Source organism: Choloepus didactylus, chromosome 22 (genome assembly GCF_015220235.1).
Source record: "Choloepus didactylus isolate mChoDid1 chromosome 22, mChoDid1.pri, whole genome shotgun sequence".
In the NCBI taxonomy this organism is placed as follows: domain Eukaryota; kingdom Metazoa; phylum Chordata; class Mammalia; order Pilosa; family Megalonychidae; genus Choloepus; species Choloepus didactylus.
Window position 1 is genome coordinate 24,694,980 of NC_051328.1, and position 23,755 is coordinate 24,718,734.

At 33.7% G+C, this 23,755-nt stretch overlaps 1 protein-coding gene across 1 annotated transcript in view; it reads left to right on the forward strand.

The window, feature by feature from the left end:
• Positions 1–23,755, forward strand: part of NFAT5 (nuclear factor of activated T cells 5) — a 163,024-nt gene that overhangs the window by 122,712 nt on the left and 16,557 nt on the right. The window contains 5 exon segments of the mRNA XM_037815724.1: positions 1,132–1,304; positions 9,144–9,278; positions 9,404–9,456; positions 15,169–15,301; positions 18,445–18,528. Of these exon segments, the coding sequence (XP_037671652.1) occupies positions 1,132–1,304; positions 9,144–9,278; positions 9,404–9,456; positions 15,169–15,301; positions 18,445–18,528 (578 nt within the window).

Here is a 23,755-nt window from a genome sequence, read left to right on the forward strand (position 1 = left end):
TCTGATTTGCTTTCCTAATTTCCTCTTTCTTAATGCCTGTATTAGAAACCATTCTACAGATTCCATGAAGTGCTCCTTGATGTGAAAAGCATATTGCTGATCTATATTCATCTTTGTTTTTATTTTCCTGTAGTTTAAAAAATTGTATCCTAGGACTATGTAGTTTTTACTTAGACATTTTCACTGCCTGAGAAATATTAGAAGTATTAATCATTCAAATTTTAAAAATTATTTTCCTTGGGTCTTCTGTTAAGGATTTTTAATTGTGAATTTGAACCATAACAGCAGCAAATATATTGATATGAAGTAGACCTCTGTTGTAATTATTTGTATTAGATAGCTGCTAAAGACTTTACTTGGTTTCCAGTTTCATTTTGAGAGCCATTTTGAATTGATTGATAGGAGGTTAACTGGAAAAAGGAAATTTTGAAAAATTTTGAGTAAAAATTTCTTTCCAGACTTAGCTTGTAACTTTTGAAACTTATAAAAAAAAAAAAAAATGTATATAGGGAGAGACAGGAAGAGATGTTACTGATTATAAAAGTAGGACTTATTTATTGTAAGAAAGTTGAAAATACAGAATAAAAAGCTAAAAATATAATCCTCACGACCCAGCTTCCCAGAAATAACCCTTCTTTTTATGTTTATCTTTCCAGTCTTTTTTCTAACAAAATTGAGATAATCTGGTACATGTTGTTTTGTGACCTGCTTTTCACTTAACATATCATGAGCATTTCCCTATATCATTTAATATTATTGTAAAACATACTTTTTTAATGGCTGTATAATTTTCTGTCTTTCGGAGGCAGTTACTAATTTTCTAAAAGGTAAAATCCATTCCCTCTATTTTAATATCTGAATTAGCTGCACAAAGAAAGAGGCTAAATTTATTTTTTTTAAAAAGTATGTCTTGTAAGCTATGTTCAGATTTTAAAATAATCATTTTACTTTACTATTTCTTCCATTACTATTATAAAGGAAAGATTGACAAGATTAGGGATTATGAATGTTCAGAATTGAATCTTTTGTACCTTTCAAATTTGGAACCTTATGACTATTACATATTTAAAAATAAGTAAGCAAATTTTTTTAAAAAGTGTGATTAAAAATGTTGTATTTTTTCTGTATTAGGGTGGACTGTGTGGGGATATTGAAATTGAGGAATGCTGATGTTGAAGCCAGAATAGGAATTGCTGGTTCCAAGAAAAAAAGCACTCGTGCCAGATTGGTTTTTCGAGTTAATATTACAAGGAAAGATGGTTCTACTTTGACACTGCAAACACCCTCTTCTCCAATTTTATGTAGTAAGTAAGAAAAGGTGGAATTATTAACTATATGGAGATTTTTTCAGTTTCTATTAATCTTTCAGATATTTCTAAATTTCAGATGTTTCACATACCCCAGCTTGTGATCATGCAAAATAAGAAATATTTTAAAAGCTATGATCAAATTTTCTAGACTAAGCCAAATGTGGGTAACCAGAATAAAATTCAAAAGTTGTGTAGCATTTTGTAGTTTCCTATAATTGTCATCTGTTGATTTAAAAGAAAATTTGAATAGGTTACCAGAGTAAACTACAAGCCAATGGATTTTCCCAACCAACATCTTCACCCTGTGATAAATTGCTGTGGTCCTAACAGTTTTGCATTAGTAATGTATTTTGCATTACTAATAAGGGTAAGGTAAAGCAGAATATTGTAAATAGAAATGAAATTCTTATTGTTAACCTTGGCATAGAAAGAAAATGAAGTGTGTGTGGTTTTAAAAAAAAAAAAAAAACCATGTTGTCATATGTGTCTTACCATATATTTTAGTTTCTAATGATTATGATTACAAGTAATAAATAGGGAAGATTTTTCCTTTACATATCACCTAACATTTTCATAAGGTTTATTTTCATTGACATTGCTTCTTATAAATTTTACAACCTGAATTCAAAAGAGCAAAGATAATTGTTCCATTCAGTTGAATTTCCTGTTGAGTTACTGTGGGTTATTATGACCTTGCTACCTCTACTACAGTTATGCAGCATTTTGTTATTTAATTGTAGCTTTGTTCTTTCAAATTATTCATCCTTTGTAAATCTTATTTTTTTCCCTTTCTTTTGATTTGACTCAGAAATTATTATAGCCATACTTTTGCTCAGCAAACACCTTAATTTTAAAAAGAAAGTACTAGAAATAGCTTGATCTCAGGAGAGCTCAGTTGGATTTCTCTATGTTTAATTAGTGTGAAAAATTTGGTTTGATTCTAGTATTTCCTTGGGAAATTTTCTGGGTAATGTTTAATTATAAATAGACTTTTTAAAGTTTGTAGATTTCATGTCCATTCCATTACATTCAGATAGAGACAGAATAAATAATCTACAGACGGTTAATTGAGTTGTAAAGCTTTTCTGATGGAGGTGTTTCGATCTGAATTTGCTATAGTTCATGGTATACCCCAACCTGAATATTATTAGGATGGAATTCCAGTTTTAGTAGGGCATATACAGTTCTTTTACATAATCTAATTCTTCAAGCTTTACTGTAGCCGCTCTCTGAAGGCAGGGACTGGGAAATGATTGTTAACTTATTTGTTTGTTCCTCCCTTCATTAGTTTGTTCATTCATTTCTCCCTTTCCTTTTTCATTAAGATATTGAAGTATGAATATGAATTAGATATAATTATTTATTTAGGCAAGAGTCTAAGCCTCTTGATCTACACACTGTTCCCAATGGGTTAATGATTTTATTTTATTTTTTTAATCCGTCATCATCCTACAAAATTTTATGTTCAAAATGTAATTTTACTTGATCTTCAAGGGTTTTCAGTAAATATATTACTTAGAGGTCTATAGATTTTTCAGATAATTTTGTTTTATTGTTTAATTGGTAACAACCCTGAAGTTTTAAAAATTACTTTATTGTTTTGCTTAAACATTAGACTAGATGAACAAGTAAAGGTATTAATTTTAATAATAAAACCTTATCTCTATATTGTACTTTACCTTTTATAAAGGGTTTCATGTATTTTGAAATCTTAGGAAGTTAATAAATAAATGTTCCCTTTTAAATTGGAGTTAGACACATAGGAATTAGAGAAATTAAGATGAAAATACCAGCTTTACTACTGATGAAACTATTAGAGAATAAGGCTGGCTTCTTTAGGCCTAAATTAAACACACCTAGCCACCCAGACAAAGCAGCCCTCCACAGTTGCAGGTCTTTTATCACCTTGTAAAGAACAGTATAAATGGTATGCTTTATGCAGATAGATGCTGAAGAGGGACAGGCAGAAGGCTGAGCTAATCATGGCCAGGCCCTGCTTTCAACTCCTCAGTAGATAAGTCCTTCCTCTTCCTTAGTGAATATTACTCTACTGCAGTTATATACCATATTATCCCGTTTGATCCTGACAACAACTCTATGATGTTAATAGAATAGAGATGATTAGTTTTACTATATATGTATAATAAATATATATTTGTATATATTATATATTGTGTTATATATATATATATATATATATATATATATATATATAAACAGGAGAGAGAAGAAATTTTGTTAAATATTCAAGGTGAACATGGCAGATAAAGAAATATGTAATTTTATTTGTCCATTGTTTTAAGCTAGTGTCTGATATAGAATATAGGAAGGAGCTTAGTTTGATTGAAAGAAACAAAATGGGATATACATCTTAAGTCATATAGCTTATAATTTATTAGTGGGGTATTGGCATATAGGCATTTAATTGCTTATTTTAATTTAGATAAATCAGGTTCATACTTTCTGTACTACAGAAGCCAGTTTCTTTTTTCTTTTATAAGTTTTATTGAGATAATAATTTATAAACGAGAAAATCTAACCTTTTAAAGTATACAGTTTGGTGGTTTTTTTGGTGTATTCACAAAGTTGAGCAACCATCACAATTACCTAATTTTAGAACATCATCACCACCCCCCAAAAAAATCCCATACCCAATAGCAGTCACTCCCCATTTTCCTTCACCATGGTCCCTGGAAACCACTAATCTACTTTCTTTCTCTGTATTTGTCTATTTTGGACATTTCATAAAATATGTGGCCTTTTGTGTTTGACTTCTTTCTTTTAACATGTTTTCAAGGTTCATCTGTGTTGTAGGATGTATTAGTACTTCATTCCTGTTTCTGACTGAACAATATACCATTATGTGAACATACACATTTTGTTTTTCTGTTCATCAACTGGTGCTTCATTTGGGTGTTTCCACTTTTGGACTGTTATGAATAGTGCTGCAGTGAATGTTTGTGTACAAGTTTTTTGTGGACATATGTCCACATGTAGGAGTGGAATTCCACATAGGAGTGGGATTGCTAGATCATCTGGTAGATGGTTTCTTGTTTAGTTTCTCTGAATTTCTACCTTCCGACCAATAGAAGAGCATTTGTTGGTGGTGTTTTTTTTAACAGTTGCATTTTTTGGAGTCTACAGTTTAGTTAGTAGTACATTCTAATAACAAATCATTGCCCATTCATTCAGTCATTTGTTCAACATAAATACACTGGTTCTCAATCCTAAGAACTTGTGGTGCTTTAAAAAAACAAAACAAACAAACAAACAAAAAACACAAGCTACTTAATTATAAAATCTCCAAAGGTGGGTTTTAGGCATGTTTGGTTTTGTTAAGCTTCATAGTTAATTTAATGAGTAGTTACAATGTGCCAGGCTCTGGAAATAAATTGATGAAAGCTTAAGGAGCTTTTATAGTCTAGCAGGCTAGGGGAAGAAATAGACAAGTAAACTTACAATTATATTATAATATAAGGACTACTGTAGGTAGTAAATAGGGTACAGTGGAAACATAGAAAGGAAAGCATTGAATTCAGCTTGCTTGGAGATGGTAAAACTTGTGGTATGTCTTGAAAGACAAATAGAAGTCCAGTAAAATGGGGTTTAGAAGAGGGTCATTCTGGGAAGAAGAAACAAGGTATAAATATATTCCTTGAAAGAACTGATTCTTTGCATGGGTGGGGGGATTAAAAATAGCTGATGTGATTGGAGCAAAAAATGGTATACATGAAGAAGTGGTAAGATTTGAGGCTAGAGACCTAGACAAGATCTCTTTCATAAAGAGACTTGTGTGTTTTGAGCTAAAGAATTTGAAGTTTATTCCTAACAACTTGAACTTAGACTTGTGGGTAAGAAGGATGAGAAGAGTAAACCTATAAATAATACACAGTGAAGCAAAAGATGTTTTTATTTACAAATTAGAAATAAGAATATTGTTCCATTACTGGTTTCTGGTTTGTGTTTATTTCCATGAATATAACCTTTTTGATAGGTTTGACCAGTTAGAGTAGAATGAGAGGTGAAAACGAAGTAAAAGTTAGTAAGAAGGGTTAGAATTGGAATGGTAGATAGAAGGAAACAGGAGGATGAGAGGGAGGTAGAAAAGGAAGAGGGGCCAAAAGGTGATAAAGGTAGAAGGGAGGAGAGGAAACAGACATTTGATCTTCCGTCTAGAGACATTCAGTGGAAAAGAAGGCCTAATGCCAGAATTTATGCTGTGCCTTGTAGCCTTAAAATAAAAATCCTGCTTCTAATTATTGGTTTAACAATGGCCATTGGATCCATTGTCTATCTTTTTGTTTTTTGTTTGATTTAAGGGGATGAAAGAATCTCATCCTCTTTTATATTCTTGACATCTTTAAGAGTTCTCCAGTTAGTACAGGTATATATGTTTATATTATTTGGTTATTCTGTATCAAATAAAGAATATCAATTTTCATACTCTTTCACTATTCACCCTCCTAAAGTAATTGTTTTGCTTAATAGAGAAAAATTAATCATTGCTCTCTTAGATATAATATATATTGATCTTATCTTTTGTGCTTATTGAATTAAATCTGACTCTGAATATAACAATTTTGTACTTCCTTTATTTCTACCTATCCCACAACTTTGGGCACAGTTAGTAATTTACTTGATCAGATGCAGACCTTTTCTTGTAATTTTTTTTCTATTAACCATGTACTTTACACAGACATTATTACAGAGCTTTACTAATTCTTTTGACAGATTGAAATATTTCTTAATTATTTTTCAGTATTCAGCTACTTATTAATTTGTTCAGCTTTATTTTTAAGACCCCTATTTGAAAAGCATCCAGAAGCACGCTTTTTATAATACGAGAGAAATGGTCACTTTAAAATATATAATTTATATATAATGTAATTACGTATAAATTAATATTATATTTGTAATATAATATTATGAAATTATATATAAATATTATGTGACATATAATTGTATATGATTTATATAATTTTTAAACTAATTTTTAAGCAGTGTTACTACTTTTAAGAGTAAGCTTACAAATTACTTAAACGTAAAAATAAAACAGGTAATGCTTAAATAATCTTGATTTTAGTTCTGTTTAGTCTGGGGTTAGTCCTGTAGGGTAACCAGTAAACTTTTTTCATAGAAAAGACCTATTAAAAGGTCAAAAGTTCAAAGTTAACATTATCTTTAATAGTTACAGACTAGTTCTTTATATAATGTAATACAAATATGAAGAAAATAAATATATGCTATACCCTCAAAGGGGCCTCATTTTGTAGTCGTATGACTATAATACATAAAAGGAAAAAATGAGATAGGAAAAGAAGTTTTAACAGTTATCAATGAAGTGGAATTTTCTTGTAGTATTTGAAAATAGGGGGAAAAATAATAGACTTTCCATTTCATTTTGTAAATGGAATCTATTATAAATGTTACCTCGTTTTATAATCAGAACATTTTTACCATATTTTTCTTGAATATCTAGTTCCTATATTATTCCAAAAAGTTACCTTTAAATAAATTTAATTGAAGTTATCTTTAAATAAATGAGTTACCTTTAAATGAATTGGTTAATTACTTCTTGGCTTAAAAGGGTATATAATTGCCAGTATATAACCAATAACCCTTTCCACTCTGTTCATACATTAACCCTGTAGGTTCTAGAAATTCACAATTTCTTTTAAATTCCCAGAAATTGTCAAAAATGCCATTTGTCACTTAAATATTTAACAACAGGATATTTACTTGTTTGTGTCAATTAGTTTAGACTAAATGATGTTGTTGTAGCAAACCACCACCGCCACCCCCACCCCCACCCTCCAATCTCATTGGCTTATAATGTTTAACTTCTTATTCACTTTATTACTTATTGGCTATGGGTTGGAAGCAGCTCTGCTTTACATTCTCTTCATTCTGGATTCAGGCTGAAGAAGCTGCTCTTACCTGAGACATTGCCATTTTCATAGTAGAGGGAAAAGGAGATGTAGAACCACATGGTGTGTTTTAAAGCTTTTGCTTGGAACGAGCACATTACTTCAGTTCACATTTCATTGCCCAACAAGTTATATGACCAACCCTGATATCAATAGGGCAGGAATTATAACCTTTCCACAAGTAAGGGCCTAGGGTAGGAAGGGCAGTGTGTGTTCTGACAGTAACACAATTTCTCACATTATATTCTTTTAAAAACATTTTTTATTAGAGCAATTGTAGGTTTCAGAAAGTATGGAGTTCCCATGTAGCCCTGTCACCCCCACTGTTTTCCCTGTTAATAGCATTTTCTATTAGTGTGGTACCTTTGTTACAGTTGATGAAACAATATTATTATAATTATACTATTAACTGTAGTCCATAGTTTATATTAGGGTTCACTCTGTGTTCTATAGTTCTATGGATGTTTAAAGATTTTTATTCTGGTAACATATATATATATGTATGTGTATGTGTATATATCATAAAATTTCCCACTTCATCCACTTTCAATTATACAATTCAGAGATGTTGATTTCATTCACAATGTTGTTCTACCATCACCATTACCAAAACTTTTCCATCACCCCAAACAGAAATTCTGTACCAATTAAGCATTAGCTCTTTATTCTCCACTTCTGCCCTGGCTCCTGGTAACCTGTATTCCAGTTTCTGACTCCATGAATTTGTGTATTCTAGTTATTTCATATAAGTGAGATCATACTATATTTGTCCTGTTGTGTTTGGCTTATTTAACTCAGCATGATGTTTTCAAGGTTTATCCATGTTGTAGCATGTATCAGGACTTCAGTCCTTTTTATGGCTGAATAATATTCCATTGTATGTACACACCACATTTTGTCTATTCATTCATCTGTTGATAGATACTTGGGTTGTTTCCACCTTTTGATAATTTTGAATAAGGTCACTATGAATGTCAGTGTGCAAATATCTGAGTCCTGCTTTGGATTCTTTTGGATATATGCCTAGAAGTCCACATCACATTCTTGTAAAGATAAAATTAACTACTAAATATGTAAATATCTAAGGAGCAAAAACTTAAAATGTGTTTATTTGCATAAGTTAGTATTCTAATAAGTGTTCTGGTAGAAAACTAATCCTTAGAGGTGTCAGTGAGAAAAAAATATGTTTCTGGAGTCAAATATGTTGAGAAAACTATATGCTATACCAATCTCTTGAGTATTTACAGTGGACATCAGAATATGAAAAGCGAGGAAAAATTCTTTTGTTTGTTTAGCTTTGCTTAAACCAATATATCCAACATTTACTTGACTATGAAACATGTTTTTCTAAGTATTACCTATTAAATTTTCTTAAAGAAATCTTGGCATAAGGAAGTTGGTAGACTGATTATGGTTTATTCATTATATCTAGAAATCCTGGTATAAGGAATTTGGTAGCCTGATTATTGTTCATTCATTATATCTGACTCCTTAGTACTTGTCAACCACTTTGTTAATTTTATTATTGGCTTTTTTACTGTAATTGAAAAACAAGTGAATTTTATTTTTAACCTGTAGGTAGTTTCCCCCTGGTGGAATGAATTGTTTTGAGTTGGATTCAGTCTTTGCATTTTCAGGTTTTCTTTTGGTATGGGGCCTCTGGGTCCTGTGCTTAGATCTTTAAAGTTGCCCTCAGTACCACCAAGATACCAGTTTTTATTTCAGAAGTCTTGTAATGACATAGCAAATCTGACATTTTTAAGTTTAGAACTGTTGAAAAAGCTTGCTTTTAAATTAATTTTTTAAGAAATATCTTTAAGACAAAAATATGGCAAAGAGAGTTGATTTTAGGGGAGAAATAAGTGTTGGTCGTTCTTTTTATTGAATCCTTTATGTGTACCCACAGCTCAGCCAGCAGGAGTGCCAGAAATCTTAAAGAAAAGTTTGCATAGCTGTTCAGTGAAAGGAGAGGAAGAAGTGTTTTTAATTGGCAAGAACTTTCTAAAAGGAACTAAAGTAATTTTCCAAGAAAATGTTTCTGGTAAGTAGGAATAATATTGGTACAGAGATTGTTACCTGTTTCACTTTGTTACAAAGATACAGTCATAACTATACAGTAAAAAATGTTTCCAAAATTTAGTAATTCACTGTTTTAATTTTAATCAGATGAAAACTCTTGGAAGTCAGAAGCTGAAATCGACATGGAATTATTTCATCAGGTATACCTTAAGCCATTTTATAATTTCTTTGTTTGCTTTCTAAGAAATTCAGTTTTGTTCTGAATTCATCCTGAATCAAAAGATTTAATTCTTCTTTATATGGGATTGATGTGAATCATTTAGTTTCTTTCTTGGTTTTCTTAAACTGAAGTAGAATTAGTTCACTGATGCTAGAAATGACTAGTTCTCTATTTGAAAATTTTTAGAGTATTAGCTTTATCAGTTTTATTGAATTCATTTTACATACCAGAAAGAATAGCATTGTTAATTAGTGAAACATTTCTTTCCCAATATTTATTTGCTCTGAGGATTTGGATTATTTTAGCCTACTATATAGTTAAATCAATGGGAAGCTAATATTTGTTGAGTACTGCTATGTGGCAGGTGCATTATGTTTAAGTTACCTTTTTGCATTCAGAAGCACTATTTGTTACACTTATATTGAAGACTCTGTATTTATAGGACCTCATTTATTGCTTACCAAATAACAAGGAAGAAGAACTTGAGACAAGAACAACATCCTGACTTGTGAATCAGGATATAGAGTGGATAAGATCAAACTCATAGAGACTGAGATTAACAGAAGAAAAGGCCAATTTTATGAGTAAGTCAGATAGAAGGCATGGTTGAAATACACATTCAGAAGAATAATATGTATAGGTGTAGATAGAGATAGAGAATAGAAAAGGAGAAACAAGCTAATGCATAAAATGCCCCCAAAATTTAGAGTAAAGAGTAGATGGGGATAGAAAAGAGCACATGAAAGCAAGCAGAGATGAAAGAGGTGAAAATTGGAGAATCTATGGCTAATTTATAAATTAAGAAAAAAAAATTGTAATTCCTTTGTGTTTTTAAATTTATTTTTTATTTTTTTATTTCTTCATGTATTTTTTTAAAACACTCATAAAAATTTAAAACAGTATATATTATATAAAGTGAAGCTAGACTAGTCCTAACTGAAATCCTAGTACCTGCTTTGTCATTAACAATTCATATCATCTAAGTAAGACAAGTCACTTTTGTGCCCTAGTTTTCTAATCCATAAAATAAGCTCTTTCACTAGATGATTCGAGTCTTCTTCTAACTCTGATGTTTTATTATTTCTTACGTAGCTTGTTGATCGGACTGTCCCCACTCCCCAAGAGCCAACAGTAGTTTCTCCTGGAGGACAGTGGTTGGGGACAATGTATTGTGCCTCTGCTGTGTTCCTTATAGATTCTCATGAAAAACTTGTTAGTTCATTTATTCACCTTTGAAGAAAAGATCTCCTCTCTGTGGCAATCTTTTCTAAGAACAAGGGCACTTCAAACCCTAATTTCAGCAAGATTCTCATATGCCTATAGTTTTATCCTGACTGAAGCTTAATTTATCCATGCAATATTTTTGTGTAGCATGAGCATGTTTTGTTCTTGATGAGTTGGTTAGATTGTTGTAAACTCCCTTGCTTTTAATATTCTGCTGTAATCATTATTCCTTACCTTATCCTATGATGCAGTTTCATAGATAAGGAAACTAGTTCTGGAGATTGAGGGACTTGCCTTATAAATTATACAAAATATTAATAAAATAGTCCAAATGCATTATAGTCTTAACTTGCTGTTTCATATAGAACTTAATATTAAGCATCTTTTTCTTTCTCTTTCTTCTTTTCTTTCTTTCCTTCTTTCCTTCTTTCTATCTTATCCATTCAGGCATGGGGTAGTTATATTTTTAAAACACTATTTTTTTCAGGCAGTTATGCCAGCTACAATAGATTAAAGAAGAATAATAATAAAAATAAGACGTGGTGGAATGGAAAGGAATTATGTCCTTATTTGGTGGCTATATCTAGAGGTCCTGGGGTTTTTACAAGCAAGTATGTAAATAAACTAAATCATAGATCTTTCATTAATTTTGTGGTTCTGCTGTTCATTTTTAAATTTTTATCTTTTTCAGAGAGAGCTTCAATTTTCATTTTTCCCAAAGGGGTTTCCTGGGAAGTGGTTACTTCAGGGCTGCAATGTAATATAAAGAATTCATCCTAGAGATCATGTTAAAGAAAAAAATGCAAATTAAACATTTAGAGGAAAAGATAGTCAGAAAATGTGTTGAAAGAAAAACTTTAGTGTAGTCAAAAAAAAAAAAAGCAGGCCTACACATAAAAGTTGAAAGGGCATCTAAATGTTTAAAAATGCCCAAGAAGATGCTATTGTAAGAAAGACCATTTAAAGATAATTTTGCATATTACAGTTATGAATGATTGTAATAGCCATTCATTTGCAACCCCCAGGTCAACTCATTGGCTATTAAACTTTTATTTAAAAATTGAGATTAATGAATTCTGGGGAAATCTTTTGTTTAATGGGCCATAATATGTCTTGTGCTCATGTATGCCAAATATGATAGGACATGGTCATTATGTCCTATTTTAATAACTTTGGATGAGTTCTTTGTGACCCTAATTACCTCTCAAAATATGTATCTTTAAGATATATATCTTTAAGATAAATTGGCATCGTGGGACTGAGTATCTTCTTGACCAAAAAGGGGATGCAAAATGAGACGAAATAGTTTCAGTGGGTGAGAGATTCCAAATGGAGTCAAGAGGTCACTCTGGTGGACATTCTTATGCACTATATAGATAACACCTCTTAGGCTTTAATGTATTGGAATAGCTAGAAGTAAATACCTGAAACTACCAAACTCCAACCCAGCAGTCTGGACTCCTGAAGACAATTATATAATAATGTAGATTACAAGGGGTGACAGCGTGATTGTGAAGACCCTATGGATCACACCCCCCTTTATCTAGTGTATGGATGAGTGGAGGAATGGGGATAAAAACTAAAGGACAAATGGGGTGGGATGGGGGGATGATTTGGGTGTTCTTTTTTCACTTTTATTTTTTATTCTTGTTCTGGTTCTTTCTGATGTAAGGAAAATGTTCAGAGACAGATTGTGGTGATGAACGCATAACTATGTTATCATACTGTGGACAGTGGATTGTATATCATGGATGATTGTATGGTGTGTGAATGTATTTCAATAAAACTGAATTTAATGAAAAAAAAAGATAAGTTGGTTTTGAAAAGAAGTCAAAAGAGTTTTAACAGCTTGAAATGGGGAGATGACTTAAAAAGGAATTAGAAGCTGAAAACAGATATATTAGAAGCTAGTAAGAGGTATATAATTTGATTTAACAATAATTTGTTTTACTAAACATAAAACAGGCATTAGTGTATCAAAAATAGAGAATTGTATAGATGGTCATGTCTTACTCTTTATTCTTCTGGGTTATTTCTTTGACACTTTTTAGAGTATAAGAATAAAAAATAAGGAATTAATAGTAATTTGTGGGCAGATAGAAGAAATATGGGACACTTTATATACTAAAAATTTTAGAAGGTAGCTTTGGAGAAGGTGGAATTTTCAATATAAATATGGGAAGAATATTCTTGAAATAAATGCCAAAAAAAGATCCTCGACAAAATTTATGGTAATAATTAGGCTAAACAGAAGCTTGAGAATTTAGAGGCTGTACATTTTAAAATTGGCTGGATTAGTAATTTTGTCATGTGTCTTTGGTTAGGTCCTATTGTATATATTTCCCCAAATATAAAATGAATTCAGTAATGATAAATTATTTCATAGAATAGTGAAAAATATCTAGTTCCATTGCTTATAAAAGCACTGAAAAAGATTATCTTTTGGGGAAAAATGGTTATTTGGAATTAACTAAAATTCAGATATTCCTCTTTTTATAAGAGAGTATTTATATGTATTATATTCCAAGCTCATTGGTAGTTTATTGCTCTCAATTTATGAAAGAACTATTAAAACAACTTTTGATCACTATTCACAATTTAGCTAGTTTTTAAATTCAAATCAGTTGTTGACTTTCTAGATTCAGATTGAGGAAGTATGAAGAATTAGTATTAAAATAGGTTCATTTGGTTTTATGAAACATTTCAAATTAGATTTATTTCTGTTCCCCAAAACTACTGGAATAAAAATATTTTGATAAAATTTGCTTCTGATTTTTAGATACTAATCATGTTACTAATTACCAAGAAACAAATTTTTATTCAGAAAAATAATTTCAATTATACGGTTTGCCAAATAATTCTAATACTGGAAGGATACTTCCGAGCTCTCCATTCACCCATCTGCTGAACAACAGGCAGGACTGCTTCTGTGAGGTAGTTGTAGTGTTTAAACAAAGGAGTAAAAATGAGAGTAGACAAGATTCAAAGACTGTTTCTGAGAAAGTGAATCAATGTAGGTGTGGTGTTGACCTCGTGCAGTTGAGTAAGTGCTTGGAGATTTTTCCCCCCAGTAACTGTGGATGTGCACACATTTATACATGCTTTTCTACCTAGCATAACATGGTTTTTTGAGATGGCTAACAAGACTTAAGAGGCATTTTGTTAATGCCATAAATCAGAAGCTATTTATTTCTTTATAATGTGACTTTATTTCAGAAAGTGTTTTAAGAGGGCTCAGAAACAAATTAAGTGACTTAAGAGATTGAAACTTTGACCTTGGCCTCATTTGTTCCATGTTCTATTCAATTGAGTCAACCAACTATATCTAACTAAATAAAAAATGTCATCAGACTCACTTCACACTCAGCTGTCAATTTTGGCTTCCTGTGTATTATGTTGTCACTACAAAAACATAATCACTGCACCCTGATGTGCCTTCCCATTACTGTAATGTCCTAGGGAAGAAAAGGAAAATTCAAGTTTGGTTCATATTATCTTCCAAGAAGATGTTGTCCCCTTGAGTTAAGTACTGGTAAATCATTTATGAACTCTACCTTTTTCTTATAAATATGCTTCTGCCACTATATATTTACCAGGGTGAACATATTTTTGTTTCCTGGGGTTTGGATTAACTGGACCCTACTTTAAATGGAAATGGAAATTGTTAGGAAGCAGTGAACTGCATTGGGAAGTACACATCACATAAATGTTCTACAGAACATTGGTTACTGACCTATGTCCACATTGTATTTGATGAGATATTTTTTTCCTTATAAATTTATTCATTCTTTTTTTCAATGCACATATTTGCATGTATTTTGTATAAGGTAATATTTTTATCAGGCGAGATAGTGTGAAGAACAAAACAGGCTAGGTCCTCATGGAATTTACATTCTTCTGGTTGGAGAGAAACAGAAAACAAGCAAATAATTGTGGTAATTTCAAGTGGTGGTAAGTGCTGTTAGGGAAATAAACAAGATTATGTTATCAGGAGGGAAAGAGGTGCTGCTTTAAATAAGTGGTCAGAGAAGGCTTCCCTGAGGAGTGACACTTGATTAAGACCTGAAATTGGGTAAGAAACCAGCCTTTTGAAGAGATGATGAAAGAATATTCTACTTGGAGAGATTAGCCAGTATGAACTCTCTTAAGTGAAAATAAGTTTAGTGTGTTTAAAAAAAAAAACAAAATAAACAAGAAAGTCCAGTATGGCTAGAGTGTAGTGAGGGAGAGGAAGAGTGGGAATAAGATGGAGCTTGACAGAGCAGGGACCTTATAGGCTATTGTAAAATCTTTGGATTTACCTCAAAAGCAATCATAAGATTAATGTCCTGATACCTGTGAACCTGAGCCTTAAAATACATTTTTTTCTCTCATCAGACTTTTAAAACTTTATAGCTAGCAAGGAAAGTACTTAATTAAAATTTTTGATTCAAAATTTTAATTTAAATATTGCTTCTTTTTAAAATAGAATCATCTTATTGTGAAGGTTCCCCCATACCATGACCAACATATAACTTTGCCTGTATCAGTGGGAATATATGTAGTGACCAATGCTGGAAGATCTCATGATGTTCAACCGTTCACTTACACTCCAGACCCAGGTATGTCAAAATGGAAAGTTCTGAGCTAAAACGATGGTTAATTTCTAGTTCTTTGAAAGGATTCAAAGAAGACCTGCCATTTCTCCCACTCCCCAAAAAAGTTGCTCACTAATATGAATTGATACTAGTGTCTTTTGGAAATGGCGTTATTTTCTAACAGGGCAGCCACCAAACACTGCTTTTACTCCTATGGTAGGGGAATCATTTCTGCCTTATGCTCTAATAAAAGAAGAGCCTAGGAATCCTCTGAAGTTAGACTCTTTAGAGATATCTGACAGACAGGTTACTCCTAATTTAAGAATTACCATTCATTGATGCCTCTTAGGTACAGAAAGGTGAAAGTGACAATGTTGGGAAACTACTAATAGTTTAGTTCGGCTGGTACATTTTGGGAGAGGAAAGAGATAAGCCTGGAGTGGTAAGTAAAAAAATAACAAAGAAACTTCTATGCCTCCAACATTTTCTAATTTGGGCAATCAGAAATATCAAAGAACTCTGGCAAATAAATAATTTAGATAAAATTTTAAGCATTTAAGTAAAATAAAATGCTTTAGAAATCAGAGCAATAAGACCACCTGAAATGTTAAAAGTCTTCGAAGATGTCTAAGAAGTATCTTATGTGTTGTTGTTCTACATTTATTTAGTTGCCTGAAGAAGAGACAGGCCTTCTCCTGGCAGAAGCAGAGAGAACTCTTCTCATATTCCATTGACCTAGGCTTATTTTCTGCTGTGGGTTACCATTGGTTCGGTTCATTCCAATCACAGGCATACTGCAGAATTAGCAGTTTCTTCAGTATCTGTAACGTTGATTGATATGTTATCCTCAGATAGTTCAAGATCCAGTGAGGTAGAAGTTGAGAAAAGGTGCAGGGAAAGAAAGCCAAAGTCATAAAGTGAAGGAAACAGTAGCTGGGACAGAGTTAAAACTAATTTGATAATTACTTTCTGTCACTTAATTTATTTTCCCTAATTTTAAAAAATCATTTCTGAGTTTTGTTTCTTTGGTTATTTTACACCAGTTTGCTACAAAAATATGCCACAGTATAGCAGTAGTGAAATTCCCCTTGGTATTTGCTCAATAAATGATTACAAGTAGAAATTTAGGATAGAAAAAGGCAAAGTATATATATAAAATGTAGCTTCAATTAAAAATAGGAAAAATGTTTGGTTTATATTCAGACCAAATATTTGGTTGCTTTCTTTTTAAGTAGGGTTCCAAAAATTCAAGCAATTTTGATTTGAAACTAACGGTAGTTAAAGCATTTTAATAATTGCTAGCTACATTTAATTTTACATGAGCGGGGAGCTTGCTTGAGTGTGAGAGTAAAGCATAATCAATATACTTAAGAACGTTTTTCCTAATGAGCTTTAACATCAGTTGTGTGGGAAGTGGGGTGGGACAGAGAATACCCATAAAGTTTTTGCTCTCCTCTAAATACTGAAGTTTGGGTTTTGTTATTTGTTTGTTCGTTTTTATTGATTAATTATAAGGAACTTTAGGACTTTGAAGTGCTTAGCATCAGCATTAGAATCATCATTTCTTAGTAATAAAATGTGATTATTAGATTGAATTTAGAATTGTCAGACTTCTTAGAGCCCTAAGCTAGAATATGGCCACATGTGGAAAGTGGACCCTGGCCTGCCACCCCTCTTTTCCCACCTCTGACTCCATACTATATTTGTAGGGCCTTGATACTTCTAAACTCTGTCTACCCCACAGACCTAAAAGCGTACAAACAGCCTAGGGTGATCATGCAAATAATTCTAGGATCTTGGGTACATGATACGTGGTCTAAAAGTGGAGTTGGGGCAAGGGCTCAAGTGAATACATCCTGGCTCTGCACGCTTTGCCAGACACAAACCCTTCCAGAGCCCTCTGGGGCTATAGTGCCAAACACTGTGTATTTTCTATGCATGCTCTCTTGTACTTAGTTATTTGGCAGAATCAAAAAACTTTTGTTTCATTGCCAGTTTGTCACTGAAGCTTTGTTTAGCCATTAAGTGGCTTTTTTTTTTTTTTTTTTTAACTTAGGCTATTAAGACACAGAAATAATGTTAGCTGTTATTCACAGTGACCCTGCAGTAGTGATTCCTGTAAGAAATGAGAACATAGTACTTACTCCTGTCATTTTCAAGGATTAGTTTCTATTTTAATGTCTGTAATTATTAGAATTAATGTTGTCATGCTTAAAAATTGTGTGTGAATTTATTTTCCATTCAATTCCCTGTAAATCATATACTGGAACTACTGTGCAGCATACTAAGATAAATTAATTAACTTAACTCTTAGAAGATGTGTACAGTTTTTTTGTTTCTTTATTCAACTAGGTGTAAGTATTATTTTACATCATATCAAGAATAAGACATTGAAAATACACTCACTCAAATCCCATTATTGAATGTTAGGAAATAAAATAACTACATTGAAAAATGGAAGTTAAAATTTATTCAAATAAAATTAATATAGTCATTTTACATAAGAACCTGCTTAATTGGAATTTATTTAACTTTATCATTTAGAAATGATCTCTATTCTTAGGCCCATTAACTTTTTAAAGTTGTCATAGTGGATACAATTGATACGATTAGATGTAGTACCCAGCAATTCTCCATTAATACTAGCAATGGTTATTTTTTTCCAACACTTTACAAAAAGAGTAATCATAATTATATACAGTCAGTGTGTTCATCACCATTGATTTAATTTAATTTAAATATTAATTGACTGATGTTTTTTATTCAGTATTTTTTTTCATAAATCATGTGTGTAGGTGAATGGTGAATTTTTTTCTTGATAGTGTTGCAGTGTAGTTGGTAAGTTATGAACTCCTAATATCAATCTTCTACTCATCTCATATCATCAACATTGCATACATTTGCAAGAAGGAATTTTGGTAAATTGTTGTGGTTTTTTATTTGTTTCTTTTGTTTTAATAAGTGGGCATATGCTTGCTGCCCACTTGGGGATCGGTAAATTCTAGAGGACAAACTGGTAGTTACAAAAACTCAATTCAACCTAGAATTTCTGCCAAACAAATGATTTTATGTTGCTTTCTGAGAAAATATTCTAACTGAAGAACTTTAAGATGCACATTTTGTTAGGATGAATAAGTTGAATTAATCTTTTTTTCTTTTTTAAATAGCAGCAGCCAGTGCTTTGAATGTAAATGTGAAGAAGGAAATATCTAGTCTGGCAAGACCTTGTTCTTTTGAAGAGGCCATGAAAGGTACCAAGTTGATTCTTCTCAAAAATTGTAAATATATGGTCCTGTGTTTTTGCTAGCAAACCTTAGCTTTTTGTTTTTTCTTATACGTTTGCAACACTTGGCAGGCTATCTTCCATATTGTAAAATAATATTTTTTTAACTTTACTGAATGCAGAGATTTTTTTTCCCAGCTTGATACTTTCCTTCATTCTTCGTATAAACATACTTATTTTTTTTAAATATATGTTGGAGTGGAAGAGTTTTTAGTTTATTGTTTTTTAATTCCTCATATATTAAAAATCTTAGAAGTATATATAAAGTACAATAATGTATATAAAGCAGTGTCTATAAAGCTTCTTGCTACCGATAATATTTGTACATTGCGACTGAATAGACCAAAATGTGAACTGTGAGCATTTGAAAAGTTGCTTCAGTTTCTTTGTCATTTTTCCTTCTGACATTCTTTGTTTACTCCCCTGCTAAACCCCAAGAGAAAATGAAGGTAAATTATACTTATATCTTCAGGATGGTATAATGTGGTTTAGCAGATTCTTAGCCTATTCCTAATACTACTATGGTATACAATAATGGTGGCCTTTGTGCCTTTCTATATGAACATATCAATTAAATGATGGCCATTGATATATTCCTGTAACCAGGAATTGATATAATTCTTGTAATTTTGAAATTCATGAGTTAAATTAAATTAACATAAAATTTTTTAAATACTTAATCTCTTTTCAAGAGGTGTGATATGCTTAATAAACTTTACCAAATATAATGAATTTTTTCTATTGTCCATAGTAAATTTCAGCATTCACATATATATGTGTTCAATATAGCTTGCCATTATAATTTCTCACCATAAATAGTTTCCAAAATACATTAGTGAGGAATTATGAGTTAGTAAATAAATACACATTGGAAAGATATGGGGATGATATGGTGTCACGGCCCAAGAGGGCTTTTGTAGCCAAAGGACTAAAGAAAGCCCCAGACACGTTCTGAGACATGAACTTTTATTATGGGGCTTACCTACAGGGTAGGGAAGTTGAGTCACGTTGCCCTGAAATCAAGAGCTTCTCTGAATGGATTCAGGAGCTGTTCTGAATGGCGGCCAGTTCAGAGCACAACACAGAAATAATCCACACTTTGGGGACTGAATAACCTGGTTATAGAGACTCGACATTCCAACAGATATGAGACTGTAAGGCAGGGAGCAGGGTCGTGCAACATAGGGAGAGATTGATTGTAATCAACAGGGAAAGGGGAGGATTATAGATTATTTTGTAGATAAGTATCTCAGGGAGGAGGTCGTTTCGGGTATAGATTACATTTAGCACTTGATATTACAAGGAGAATAGGTCAAACCTTAACTGTCCTAGGTCAAGCAAACTGCTGTGCAGTTTTCAAAACACTTGGGGGCCTGGGGCTCCCACATATGGTGACACCTCTCAGGCCATTTATATTAAACATCAAAATACAGTTGTGAGTTCTCAGTCAAGATGATGTAGGCTCACTTTTCCCTGCTCCTCCTCTCTACATACACAGAATACCTTGGAAATAATTTCACAGACAATCATGTGTATTCATATATGGAAAGGAAAAGGTGGACTGGCCAGGGACCTCAGGACCTGAAGAGCAACATCACAGTAAAATCCCTGGGTTTCCATTTTCTCTCTCATTTATCCTGGACTGAGTGTTGGAGAGGCCTGCAATGCAAACCTCCCAACAGGCATAGACAAAAACTAAATCAATACAAAAACAAGAAAACCCTGCTGCTATCTTTGGCCAAAGGACTGGGAAGGGGGAAACCCAGCAGAGACTTAGTGGGGAGACTCATCATTTGGCCTGCCAGCAGAGTTTGGGGGCCAACCATCCTCCACTTACACCTGCCAACAGTAGCAGGTTCGATCTCCTCACAGCAGCAGCAACATCAAAACCTGGGTGGGCCAGCCCACCCACACCCTACAAATGCCATCACCTCTGGGTCCAGTCAGCCCAGCACGGAACCCAGGAGGGCCACTGCACACCAGGCCCACATACGCCAGCAGCAGCAGTGGGTTGATATAGCTGCAGGAATGGCAACAGCAGAATGCAGGGGGTCAACCCATTCCCCACCCCACACTAGCAGCAACAATCAGACTCTTCTGCTTGCACTGGTGGTACCAGCAGATCTGGTGTTTCCCTATCCTTCCCCCAAAACCAGAAAGAGATCCAGACCTGATAGCCCCTCACCCTCCACCCAGTGGCAGAAGGCAACCCAGTGGCAGAAGGTCAACAAGGCCCAGGATCTCCCAACCCTCTAAGTGGTGGCAAGGAGCCCATGACTCCTGAACCTCCAACCAACAACAGAAGGCAGCTCAGATAGGTGCTTCCCTCCCACAGTGACACCATTAGAGATAGAGTGGGAAGCCCACCAGCACCAGGAGACCAGAGAATATGTCCAGAGAAACACTTTCCTGCAAGTCTAACATCCCTCATCCCCACCAAGTGACACCAGGCAGCCAGAGAAGTACCTTCCACTCCTGCCCATGGCACCAGCAGGGATGCAGTGGGAGCCTAATCAGAGCCAGAACAATGAAGCAGACTAGAATAGCATTGCCAAGCTCAGAAAACTAAATTGTCATTGGAAATATAGCACACAAAAGTAGACCAGAGATAGGGGAAGAAGATCGCGGCATAGGAGTGAAAGCTAGTTTGTCCCCCTGGAACAACTAGTAAATAACCAGGAACAACTAGTAAATAATCTGGAAAAACTGTGGGGGACAAACGTGACTGTCCACTCATCATACACCAACCTGAATTGGGAGGAATGCCCGAGATCGCAACATAAAATATGTAAGTAAAAACTGTGGATCCAAATCAGGAGCCCCCTCCCCCCACAGCCCGAACTGCAAAGCCTTATGGTGCTAGAGAGCAGCACTCTCCTAGCAAGCAAATATAGCTCAGCTGAGCTCCAGCAGGGGTTTTAATTAACAAATGTGGACTGCTCAATATAAGCAAGTCTCAGCCATTTTCAGTTCCCAGCTCTCTGACCCAGACAAGTGTGGAGATAGCACAGGCAGTGATACTATTCAATGTAAATACCTCTCCCTAGGGGGTATATCTTCCCTAAGAGGAAGAAGGTGGTGCCAAGCTCTGTTAACCGCCTTCCATTCAGAACCAGACCCCAGAGCCTGGGGGAAAACAGCCATGTGCCACACCTCCTTACACTAGTCTGGAGTTACAGGCTGACAGGCACCACCTGCTGGGCAGAAAAGCCCAGTGACTTGAGGCCTAACAGGGTGTATCAGTCTTCTAAGACACCCTCAGTGAAACTGGATACTACTGCCTCCTTCCAAGACCAGAGCCTGTTCTGGTCTGGGAAAACCTGATTGGGGTAACCAAGGAAACCAGATGCCTAGACAACAGAAAACTACAATCTACACTAAGAAAAATGAAGTTATGGCCCAGTCAAAGGAACAAACTTACACTTCAACTGAGATACAGGAATTTAAACAACTAATGCTAAATCAGTTCAAAAAGTTTAGGGAAGATATGGCAAAAGAGATGAAGTGTATAATGAAAACACTGGGCATACATAAGGTAGAAATCAAAAGTTCAAAAAAACAACTGGCAGAATCTGTGGAAATGAAAGGTACAACACAAGAGATGAAAGACACAATGGAAACATACAATGGCAGATCTCATGAGGCAGAAGAAAACCCTCAGGAACTGGAGAACAAGACACCTGAAAGCCTATACACAAAAGAACAGATAGAGAAAAGAATGGAAAAATATGAGCAACATCTCCAGGAATTGAAGGACAATACAAAATGCAGGAATGTATGTGTCATTGGTGTCCCTGAAGGAGAAGAGAAGGGAAAGGGGGCAGAAGCAATAATAGAGGAAATAATCAATGAAAATTTCCCATCTCTTAGGAAAGACATAAAATTATGGATACAAGAAGTGCAGCATACCCCAAACAGAATAGATCTAAATAGGCCTATGCCAAGATGCCAGATTATCAAATGTCAAAACTGTCTTTAAAAAAATGGGTTGATGAAGAAACCTTGAGGGCACTATACTGAGTGAAATAAGAGAGACACATAAGGACAAATTTTGCAAGGTCTCACTGATATGAACTAATTATAATATGTAAACTCATGGACATGAAATATAAGTTACCAGGGTATAGAATGAGGCTAAAGAATGGGGAGCGGTTGCTTATATGAGCAGAATGTTCAACTAGGGTGAACTTAAACGTCTGGAAATGGACAGAGGTGATGGTAGCACGTTGTGAAAATAACTAACAATGCTGAAGGGTGTGTGAAGGTGGTGGAATGGGTAAGCTCAGAGTCATGTATGTCACCAGAAGGAAAGTTGGAGGTTAAAAGATGGGAAGGTATAAAACAGTGCATCTTGTGGTGGACAATGTCCATGATTAACTGTACAAATATTAGCAATCTCTCTCATGAACTAGAACAAATATATGACACTATAACTAGAAGTTAATAATAGACTGGCATATAGGAAAAATATATATACTTATTGCAAACTGTATACTACAGTTAGTAGTATTTTAACATTTTTTCATCAAAAAGTAACAAATGTACTATACCAAAACTATGAATCAATCATTGTGGGGAGTGGGGTGGTTAGGGGTATGGGAGGATTTGAGTTTCCTTTTTTTGTCTTTATTTCTTTTCTGGAGTAATGAAAATGTTCTAAAAATTAAAAAAAAAATTAATTGTGGTGATGGATGCACAGCTGTATGATGGTACCATGGGCAATTGATTGTACACCTTGGATCTTTGAATAGTTGTATGGTATGTGAACAATCTCAATAAAAAATAAAAATAAAAAAAAGAAAAAGTAGACCAGAACCTGCACAGGCTGAACAGGGTAACTACCTGCTAAAATATAGAATAGGTTGAAATAAAAGGATGGAGAAAGATACATCACGCCAACTTTTTTTTTAAAGCAAGGGTGGTTTTTAAAAATCAGGTAGATTTCCAAGGAAAGAAAATTGTTAGGGACATTACATAGAGATAAAAGGATCAATCCACAAAGAAATCATAGTGATCCTAAATATGTATGTACCAAACAACATAGCTATAAAATACATGAAACAAAAACTGATAGAGCTGAAAGGAATTATAGACGCATCTACACTTATAGTTGGAGACTGCAATACCTCACTCTCAGCGAATGATAGAATTACTAGACAGAAAATTAGCAAAGATATGGGAAAACTGAAAGTCAC